Raw genomic sequence first — 11,388 nt, 5'->3', positions numbered from 1 at the left:
TCTCAATTCTTCTTCTTTTTTTATTTTTTTATTTTTCGTTTTCTCCTCTCAATTCTTCTTCTTCTTCTATTTTTTCTTTTTCTCCTTTCAATTCTTTTTCTTTGCCTCTTAATTCTTCTTCTTCTTCTTCTCCTTTTACTTTATGTTCTTTTTCTTCTCCTCTTAATTCTTCTTTTTGTTTTTGTTCTTTTTCTGCTCTTAATTCTTCTTCTTTTTCTTTTTCCTCTTCTTCAAAAGCCAGATCTGAAACAGATATCAGTGATCAAAGGATGCCACTTATTCCTCTTTACGGATGCTCTAAAAAAAAAAAACAGTATTATTTTTCTAATCTTTTCATGTCATCCATCTGTTTCAGTTCTCTTTACAATCATAATTTGTCATGAGACACAGTATTACATTATCTTTAAGTCAACAGAAACAACTAGCAATGTCGGTCAACCAAGTATCTAACAATTAATATAATAATGGGGGGATATTAGTTTTTAAGGCTCTCTGCCCATTTGGCTTAGTTCCATCTGAGATTGACATTAACTTTAGAGCTCCTGCCTCAAAGTAACCAACCTCACAGTGTTGAAAAAGGGGCGGGGCATCTACTTAAACCTATACAATGCCGCACAACGTCGAAGAACTACAAGCAGGCCAACCCAACTCACCGCGTCATCTGAGGAGGAGCGCACAGGCCTGAGGCCTCCCAGGAAATCTCCGCTCTCCGTGTGCATGTGACAGTTAACGCTGTGTAGAGCCTGGCCCCGTAGTGCAGCGTACAGCTGACACACTGTAGTCTTACCGATCCTGATGGGGGAGAGGAGTAGAACAAAACAAACATATAATGTGGTCAAATCTTATGATACATGTAACAGCGTATGAAATTTTTGTGAGCAAAATGTCGATACTCAGCCCCAAAACACATTAATAAAGCAAGCTCTCTACACTTAATAACCTAAATTATCACCCCAACAGACCTGATAGCATTCTGAAATAATTTCATCTTCTTGGATAGCATACCAGGTACTAAAACACTTACATACGAACAGATTTTTCACTGTCTATGACCTGACACCCATTTATACCTGAGTGAAGTGAGGAAAACAAATGCAAAGTAACTTTCGCAAAGACATAAAGTCCGGCCAAACATAAAAACTAAAAAAGTACAACGGAAAAGTCCAGAAAGTCAGAAGGAAACATGGCACCCTAGACTCACCCAGTGGACCCCACGAGTAGAACAGGCTCCTGAAATCGGATGGCTTGACCAATGAGCAGCGCCAGTCTCCGCATGCTGTACGTCCACACCATGTGCTGGAAGCCGTCCACAGACTGACCCATCACGGACTCCAGAGTGGCGGCAAACGGCTCTGGTGTTGCTTTGGTAACGGAGAACAACGAGCCCGGTGACACCTTGCGCTTCAAGTGTTTCTCCAGCACTTCCAGAACAATCTGCTCCTCCTCCGATTTGCGGACGCGGCCAGCAACCAGCATGTAACCTGTGAGAGCAAGTGAAAGTAAGTACTGTCAAATCTGTCCAAAACAACCAGGGGTCATCTTACAAAGGTGGTGGTCCTCTAGGACAGTGTCATTATAATATAATAAAAACACAAAAGGGAGGAAGTAGGAAGTGGTTGTTTGTACTTGCGGCTGTCTTTGACAGATGGTCGTCAGAGCAGATTTGACTAATTATAGCTGCATATATGAACCGCTCATTGGGGGTACCATATTTTATCTGTGAAACTTGAAGAAATAGTTCAACACTTGTTCTGTTCTAAAACTGTTGCCAGGGTCAATCTGTGAGACCCCTTTACAGATCAGGAGTCAGAATGCACTATTACCTCCGGCCCCCAGCTAAGCAGGAAACAACATCCAAGCAGAACGACGGCAATTCTCGATTAAAAATTTCCCAGACAGAAATGAAACTAATGTCTTTTGCACGCTAGAGCAAAGAGCTTTACCATTACACCATGGGGGCCAGTGAACTGCATCAACAAGAGACGCCCTCTTCCAATCCTAAACAACAGAGACCAAAGCCAAAAGAAAATCAACATCAATCTCCCACACACCCAGAAAGCTGTTTGTGATTTTTTCTTAGTCCAACAACTCACCATGATCAGCCAGATGTTGGTCCCAGTCGTAAAACTTCTGTCCCTTGCCCGCCTCGGGGCAGTTGTAGCGCTGGGCCCAGCGGAACAGATCACGCAGCGTCATGAAGCCTTGCTTGCCAGAGAAAATGCTTGATCCACGTCGCCGAGTCTAACGATGAATATGATTATTTTTTTTAAAGATAAAGCACAAAACCTAGAACCCAGGGGAAAAAAACCGTAACCTTTGTGATAATGCAAGAGCCATTACTCACATTGGAGAGATTTGTGTACGAGAACTACAGCAACTCAGCACAAAAACAACTGCAGAAACACAGAAAGGAAAAAGAAAACAAACATTAAGAAACTGGCTAATAATTTTTTTTAAACACAGACAGGACCATGGAAAATAAGACAGGAAACTTGTACAGCTTGTTAGAAAAAAAAAGTAAAAAAAGAAGTAAGATGATTTGTAATTCAAAATGTTTGTAAAATAACCTTCAGGACATTTAGCAGGATTATCTTCACAATCAAGAGACATAAAATAGGTATTTTGTTCTATGAAACCACTTCTGTAATCAAACCTCTTAAGTTCTAATAATCAGTCTAGCTACTGACCTGAAGTTCCAACATGACAGCCACCAGCTTGCGAGCAAAGGAGAGCGGGATGCCGCAACGTTCGTGCAGAATCGTCTCCAGCTCTTTCGGGGGAATCTCATCAAAGTGAAGCTCGATAAATCTGTTACGGAAAGCTCTTGATAGAACCTGAAAAAAAATGGCATGTTTCTTTGCAACTTGAGTATTAACCTTAAGATGATTAGTTAAAAGAACGCAACATCCCAACTTTTACTTTGCTGATAAACAATCTTAAAACCTTCCACTTGCACATAACAATTGATAGCACACAACAAATGTGTATACCTTTAATATAAAAGACAGATTTCTCACGATTTATAATTATCTTGGTGTAAAAATAAGTACATAAAAATAAGGTACTCTTTTGGGAACACCAAAACGAAAATACTCTTGATTATCATTGGAACAAGGACAGTAAAAAAAAATGAAAATGCAAAGAAGCCTATGTCGATCTGTAAGAAGCTAATAAATCTTCTGATTCCTGAAACAAAGGGATGAGATTGTTTTACTGATTCTTCACTAATCACAAACACATGTTCCTCTTTTGCAATTAAAAATCTGCACTTGAGACATTTAAATGGAATAAATATGTGATTCAATCAACAAAAATAATAGCAGCTCATACCACAACCGCAGCACCGAAAAAAAAAAAGCAACAGCGAGATGCCATATCGTCATGGCCATAACACAATTGTCCAAGTATTTTAAATGTAGTTACTTTTCACACCCTCATCAACACAATTCTTAAGTTATTTTCTGTTGCTTCAAAAAAACTTACACAGTGCTTACGTAAGTCAACTTTACGACCTTAACAAAAGTGAAAATGTCTTAATAATAGGACTTTGAGAATACGAAACAAAGCCCAGCTAAACTGAGGATGCAAAACAAGAAACTGCAGTTTTTACAACACTCATGACGAATAAAATTGTGTTATAATCGAGATGAAGTGACCGACTGACCTTCCGACCTCCGTACAATCCAGGCGGGTTCTGCGTGGCAAAAAGCTGGAATTTTGGGTGAGCCTGGACAACTTCCTGAGTCTCTGGGATGAACAACTCTTGGTTATGGTCAAGCAGCTGGACGAAGAAAGAGTTTTTGTTTTCGTGTTAGTGAAACAATAAGACAATAAAAAAGCATTAAGACAGATGAATGCAGTTCCTAAGACCCTCGAAAACATAAAGACCTTTGACCTTTCCAGCCCAATGCGTGTATATTTTCAGCAGCGCTTGTACCTCCCACTGTCCAAAAAGCGTATATTCTCAGTTTCGGGGGGTACCGAACTTGCAAATTTGTCAAAAATTAGCGAACCTAATTAAACTTTAATTTTCATATTTGTTCATTTTCTGAAATGTCACTGACAGGTGAGCCGTGCTGTACTCACCCTATTGAGAGCCTCCAGCACATCAGTTGGCGCAAGGTTGAGTTCGTCCAGGATGATCCAGTGTCCTTTCCTCATGGCCTCCACTAGGACACCTGGAAAAATACACAGACATACGAGATGAACATCAGAGTTCGAGTTCAAGATAAGCAGCATGACGGTTGTCCAGTGAAGACAAAATGCAAAACAGACATGGCAAAGATCAAAGATTTAATTTTTCAAAATTACTGAAAAATCTAGAAAACTGGTGTCTGTTATTAAGATTCCCTGAAGATGAAAGTGCCATGTCTATCTATAACAAGACGACTATTTTTTAAATAGAAACATCTACGTAACTTGCACCAACCGCTAACCGTTAAAAACCACAATTTCTTCTGTTCATTCGCGATATAGCATTATCTAATCAAGTCAACAAGCCAAGACTTTGTAATGAGGTAAAATCTATTTAAAAACCTGGTAATCTGTAGCCTACCTTCCTTGAAGACGAGTTTTCCGTGTTCGTCTGCGACATAAGAGCCGATGTACTCCTGCAGGTCAGTGTGTTCGTGGTTGTTCACCCTGACACACACGTTGCCGCTCAGACGAGACAGGTACACGACCAGCGAGGTCTTGCCCACTGACGTCTCACCCTGGAGCAAAACTGGTTGGCGCCTGGGGGGAATACACAAAGAAGGGGGCATTCGAGTAAATTTGCCATATACGGCGTATTGACACATTTACTACCATGTTTTGTCAGAACAACACAACCAAATGTCATTTGGTATATTACAATAAGGCAGAAGTCAATGAATATGAATCTCGGGGGTAAACCCACTATGCCGGGGCCTTCTTTCAGTACGAAGTCTAAAAGTGACATATGTAACTATATTGGTCATTAAACCAAAACAAGTGAACCTATTTTGATAGTCTTCATCTAATGAATCAGTTATTGCAGAAAAATAATTTGACGTTGAAGTCGTCACAAAGGAATATTCCCAAGCCACTGTCAGCGCCTCACCAGCACAGCGGTTCCGACCGCTTGTCAGAGATAAGGAGTTAAATACCCTCATCAATTTCCCTTTTATGCTTATTCTATTTTAAGTAGAAAAACAAGTAAAAAACATGGCTTACCCAGCAGAAACAACTCGTGCCAGATCCTTCAGGTTGAGCTTGACCGATGGCGTGAGGATGTAGTCCTGGGGTGTGCTGGGCTTGAGACGGCCGCGAGAGATCCAGTAGTCGGCCACCGACACGTACGAGGCTCCGCCCCCCTCCCGGACGCCCTCGTCGGGCCGCGGCAGTTTCTGGCTGAGGATGGCCTTGGTAGCGGTGCTGGTGGCACTGCCCAGGACGTGGCGACAGATCAGATTGTCCACTACCGGGTGAGATGACCGGTCCAGCTGGCTCAGGAAACTCAGGCAGAAACCCTAGGGGGGAAAAAATAAAAAAATAAAACTCCCCAATATTTGTTTGAGCAAACAGAAGCACCACATCAACACAAAAATGGTCGTTTAGAGAAGGAAAAAGCAAGATAGACAGAAAACACAGAAGGAAAAAAAAGAAGTAAGACCTACAGCCGCCTTAGCAAAGAGTGACATTTCACTCCAGGGAGGGGAAGTTCTATAGCAAATATCTCTATACTGGCCTGCTGGGATTTTGTATCACGCTCAGTTCAGGTTGGCCCTGAAAGGCAGGTTCGAAGCAGCCTTCCTCCCAAAATCATCTAAACTAAATCAATTTAGGCCTAAAACACTTACAAATTTAAGAAACAAAATTTTTAAAATATAACAATAACAAGGCTTACCTCATACAGGGAGCGGGGTACACTTCTGCAAGGATTTCTGGCACTGTATCTGAGGGCCCGGCACAGCGTACGAAGACTGAGGAAAACAATGGATAAGTGATAGTCAATATGCTATTTTAGAATTACAAAGTTCTTTCTGACAATTTTGGCTGTTTTGAGTTACTAAGACCATGAGGTCAGAAACCAAATGTTTTATCTGTTTTATCAAAATCGAGGTGTTCTTTTTATATTTTTATTTTTTCATCTGTAATTCTTGTAGGCTGCATAAATGGCTAGAGAGCTTCTAAAGTAACAACACCTTTCAAATTTCAACAGAGCTGTAAACTATTTATCAACTCAAAATGCCGTTATAAAAGAAAAGAATAAAGAAAAACAATTTTTTTTATTCCTGACCTGTAATGAGGCTTGTGACCAGTGCCGTCAGTCAGTTTGTCAGCGACCTCGCCCCGGATGGTCAAGTAGAACTTGACGATGCCCGTGACCTGCTTGGGGGACAAAGACAGGCCCTGGAGGTAGTCCCGCACCAGCGTGGACAGATCCTCTGAGTTCTCAAGCTCTTCCACAAAGAACTCTGTGAACCTGAAATATTTTACAAAGACAGAGGCAATGTCTACTCACAGCACTTTGTGAATCTGAAATAGTATACAAAGTGAGTGGCGACATAAACATTTGAACAGAAAAAAGTCCTTGAACATCTTGTTTTCACTGAAAAAACAGAACACAAAAGTCTAACAAAAAAGAATTTACTTTGAGAACCAGTGCAGACAAATCTTCCAAAATCTCAAGCTCTTCTACAAAGAACTCCATGAACAATGATGACTATTTTGCAAAGAGCAATATTCCCAATCTGTGTGTGAAAAATGGATGGATTACACACTGTAAATATTTTTCTTTTCCATTGGTACATTTCAGATCAGTAAGGAAGCAAGGTGCTACAGCCTATATGCACCTGAGCTCCTGCCCATCAACTGAAGAACATACACCCAAATGCTGACAGGTGTATTTGGTTCACAAAAGGGTAAAGTTGTTGTAGCTATCATCGATTCAGAAAGGGTAAAGAAAGTCCATTGGGTTTAAGTCATTAAAAAAACAACAACAAAAAAGAAAGAAACAAGACAAAGGCAGAGGGATCAGCAAATAACACATCAACAGATAAGACAACAACAAACAGCGTCCGTCGAAGATAATGAACAATCCTCACCTGTTCCTGATGCCGGCAGGCAAATCTTTCTTTCCCACGTCAGTGGCCGGGTTCATGCAGGCAAACAGGCGGAAGTCTGGATGGCGTTTTACGGGGTCAATGTCCCTGGAATAAAATATTGAGATATTGAATGAGTACAGTGTCATCTATATTGAGCATTACAATAAATCATGCAGCAGCATCAGTAGCAATATCCAAAGGAAATGAGTCCGTCACTTGACAGATGACAGCATTTGTGCTGCATTGGTTTACGTTTTACATAGCCCAGCAAAGTAATTTTATACGAGGAGCAAAAAACTTATTTGGTTTCATCATGCAGTAACCAGGTGGCTAGTGGGTTGTTCAACAACTTTTAAGAGCACTTGTAGTCAAAATTCAGACCTGTCATTGACTGAGCATATGAAATGAATAATTTAATTAAATATCACTTCGACAAATAATTTTTTGGGGGTACTTTTGTGGGTTAGCCGGTCCTGTCATAAGGGCAACCATACTGTGTTCAGTGATGATGACATATAAAGCGAATTAGGCTAATGCGTGACAACAATCCAGCAGTGAGTGCAAGAAAAGAAAAAGGGTCAATGCTATGCATATTGAGTTATTGAGAACAGAATACTTGTATTTCTTGAGAATAGATGACTGGTACTTTGAAAATTTTAGAGTTGCTACAAGGCGGCAAAAGGGAAAAAAAAAATCAACTCTTCATATCACCACTCACCCCCTCTCTGTGAGCACGACGGAGCCCGTGGGACTCTCCAGGAGACCTGCTAGGCTGTCCAATGTCTCGGCCGAGGCCAGGTTGATCTCGTCCAGCAGCACCCAGTGACCCTGACGCAATGCCTTGACCAGTGTCCCCTGACGACGAAAACATTGTTGTATTATCGGCACAATGAGTTCTATTTATATAAAGTAGCCACACAATGTGTAGATATCTCAAAAAGGACTCTGGCCCAAAATTAGAGGGTGGGACACTAGATCTGTAAAACGATATTAAAATCACGGTGGACTATAATGCCGAAAGATTTTTTAAAAGTCTTACCATATTGTTGACACAGCTCTAAGATAAAAAAGGGCAAAAAATTGGTGGGGACTAGAATTTCAAAACTGGAAATACCGAGTTTATTTGTTTTATGTTTCTAAGGGTGAAAGAGACAAGTTTGAAGAAAATACTACATATTTCATACTTATGCTTTTATGCTGAAGTCTACAGGGTTCTTCTTTTACTACTTAGAAATCATGATGATGATGATGATGATGATGTTTGGACAATTTCATTTCTACAAAATACTTCCCAACCCATAATACAAGAGTTCTCAGAGTTTGTTTTTTTTGCAACTTTACAAAATCGATGACGATGATGATGATGATGACACGCGACAAAGACAATGATGATGACAATGATGAAAAAGAGGAGGAGGATGGAAACAAAGCCTTGACCAGTGTCCTTTGACAAGGCAAACACATGATAACCTATCAGTAAAGATGATGTTGATGTTTGCAAGGGGGAGGATGATGGTAATGACATATTCATTTGTTTCAGTTTACTTTATAATGTTCATGATGAAATATAAGAGGTAAAACGAAAGGCAATTTCGAAAATGCTACAAACAATATGCAAGTCTCCATATATTTTTTACTACTTTGCAATGATGATGACGATGACAAATGATGATGATAATGAGGCCGATGACTTCAATGACAATGTTGACGACAACAAAGATGGAGATTATAAAGATGACGACAAGATCTAGAATACCTCCAAAAAGGAAAATGCAAGAGCGCTGTTAGCCTCCTTGATCTGGACGCGTAGGACATGAATTCGCTTCAACACTGCAGACCACTGAGCATACTCCGCAGTTGCTGGGAACAGAACGAGACACAATGATTGTACATCTGTAAATGTTATACGCCCCCCCCCCCCCCCCCCCCATTAACCCTCTTAGCACCATAAATAGGTCAGCAAGTCAACACAGCAGAACCAAAATGACAGCCTTCTGATGGCTTCCCAGAACAGAATTATTTCTGTGTTTTTAAGAGGTTCAGGGGTGTAGCAAAGAAATTGTTTTTGCCTTTGATCTAAGCGACACATTTCAATGAAATTTCACATACAGAGACCTACAACGTCAGCATCTAAATTCAGAATGGAATGTTCTTATTTCTAAGCCTGCACTAAAGGCCGGTGTTTTAAGCCGGTAAAAGCCGGTATGGCTCTACAGCAGGAAAGCAGGTATGGCAACATGATGGGAAGGCCAGTTTATGCCAGTATGTCTCAAAAAGGGCTACCATAATGTACATCATTTAGGAGACCCTTACTGTCAGAGAGATCTCACGCTGGATGGGATACAATATCCCCAGCAGACAAATGTGCTCATTAAAGTAGCATTTCCCAGCTCAGAATTGTACTTCTTCTGCCTCAGACAGTAGAGAGCCTAACCATTACACTCCAGAAACTGGTACACACATTGAGAACCTGTTTGAATAGGACATCGGTCCCTACAGTAGTGGTGTGTCGTCCAATCAAGGGGAGAGAGAGCAACAAAATAGTTGTCACACTTCATCAATTTTGAGAAAGCTTTGTTTCGAAGTTTTTAACCTCGTTCTGTCCTATAACACATCGAGACCCCAGTGTTTTCTAGTCGTATCTCCATTTTTAATAACAGTGAAAACAGTTCATAACAAAGAGTGAGCTTAAGAAGATGTCACATTTTCAGTGTTTCTCACCTTTTAAAATGATATGCTTCATCAGACGATAATGTCATAAATTCTTCATGAGGTGTAACTAAAAAAATATTTTTTAACACATGACTGCTATTTTTTTCCCATGTTTTCTTCAAATATTACCATCAGGGGACATTGTCAAACAAAAAATGTGGGGGCTCTCGTGGCCTTGAGGTTAAGGTGTTGGCCTCTCATTCAAAAGGTCCCGGGTTCGAATCCAGGTAGCGACCGAAAAATTTTCTTCTCTAAATTTGTCTCCTTTCACCTCATTTCCTGCTCTCTAGCAATGTTCTGTCGTCTTCTTTCGTCTCCTCTTTCTGCCCCCTCCCCCTCATCTCCTTTGCCCCTTCCTCTGGGCTCCTGATTCTTTCTGCAGCCTTTCTACTGATACTCCTTCGTTTCTTCTTACTGCTGTCTTTCAGCCACACCCCTGATCTTCTGGTAGGAAAGATCTACACCTAGCCTTCTCGGACAAGGGCGAAAAATCTTGGAGGGCCCGTGTGCAAGTTGCGCACGTTAGAGATCCCTTGGTGGTCTAAAATCGATAAGAGTAGGCTTCAGCCGCCACCCGGGCAAAATTCAAAATTTTCCTACCAACTGAAAATATTAGGTGTGTCCCGCGCGCTCATATGACCTATGCAGTTGCGAGCGCCGTAAAACACTTTACAAAATCAAAAAACAAACAAAAAAGTTTAAACATATAAATCTGCTACAAAGTGCAATATTTCCACTCATAAGACAAATACCGACTATCAAATGGATGAAATGATGTGTTAGTGAATTACCAGCATCCAACTTGTTCAGCGCCTTCTTAACGGGAGTTTCTATCAATGTCAGAAGATTGGACCACTGCTTCTTAGCGAACAAAGTCTGGAGGAAAAGAGGAAAAAACAACATACTGTCAATAAAGTCGAGATTTTCACAGAGGTATGGTGTGGACTATCAACAAAATTTTTAATTTTGTCTTACTTAAACACACATTTTTACTAAAAATAACTTTTTTCCTTCTATTTTTTTTTTTTAAACGACAAACAATCTGAAATAAGGAAAACAGAATAATTGAAGAATCCACAATGTACATAACTGATAAAGTTGAGGCAAATATGTGAGAGCATCTAAATCACCGTGTCTTTATTTTTAGGTTCCCATTAATCACATAAGGGGACAGTCAGTAGACATCAAGAGCCTGCCGGTTGTGGTGTAATAATGGTTAAGTTCTTCGCCCTTGTATATAGAAGACATGATCACAATTCCCACGTGGAGGAGTTTTTCAAATTATTTTTATTTTAATGTAAGAGTTTCTACACCCCCATCGACACAATTCAAATCATTAAGGGGGCAGGCTTCCGACCCTGCCTATCAGTGTCAATGCCGGCTGAGGGGGATACATCCCAGCAGGACGGCCAGGATACTCAATAAAAATGTTCTCCCTATTCAGGAATTGAACTGAGGTCTCCTGCATGCCACAGCAAAGAGCCTAACTAATACAGCCGCAAATTCAAATGACATAGTGTTCAAGAGAGCAGAAAACATTTTCAATAATACTTGCAGTTTGTTTGGGGTTGTTTTTTGTTGTTGTTTTTTTTTTGGGGTGGGGGGGGGT

At 40.6% G+C, this 11,388-nt stretch overlaps 1 protein-coding gene across 1 annotated transcript in view; it reads right to left on the bottom strand.

Annotated features, from left to right (window-relative positions):
• Positions 1 to 11,388, bottom strand: part of LOC101860988 (midasin) — a gene marked incomplete in the record, with an annotated part of 36,205 nt that overhangs the window by 15,872 nt on the left and 8,945 nt on the right. Inside the window, 14 exon segments of the mRNA XM_035971221.1 lie at positions 654 to 792; positions 1,202 to 1,481; positions 2,094 to 2,241; positions 2,688 to 2,834; positions 3,665 to 3,781; positions 4,087 to 4,178; positions 4,556 to 4,734; positions 5,194 to 5,489; positions 5,867 to 5,942; positions 6,260 to 6,445; positions 7,068 to 7,172; positions 7,786 to 7,922; positions 8,824 to 8,927; positions 10,571 to 10,655. Of these exon segments, the coding sequence (XP_035827114.1) occupies positions 654 to 792; positions 1,202 to 1,481; positions 2,094 to 2,241; positions 2,688 to 2,834; positions 3,665 to 3,781; positions 4,087 to 4,178; positions 4,556 to 4,734; positions 5,194 to 5,489; positions 5,867 to 5,942; positions 6,260 to 6,445; positions 7,068 to 7,172; positions 7,786 to 7,922; positions 8,824 to 8,927; positions 10,571 to 10,655 (2,091 nt within the window).

Source organism: Aplysia californica, unplaced genomic scaffold, assembly GCF_000002075.1.
Source record: "Aplysia californica isolate F4 #8 unplaced genomic scaffold, AplCal3.0 scaffold00399, whole genome shotgun sequence".
Classification (NCBI taxonomy): Eukaryota; Metazoa; Mollusca; class Gastropoda; order Aplysiida; family Aplysiidae; genus Aplysia; species Aplysia californica.
This window is presented reverse-complemented; position numbering and strand designations above follow the sequence as displayed.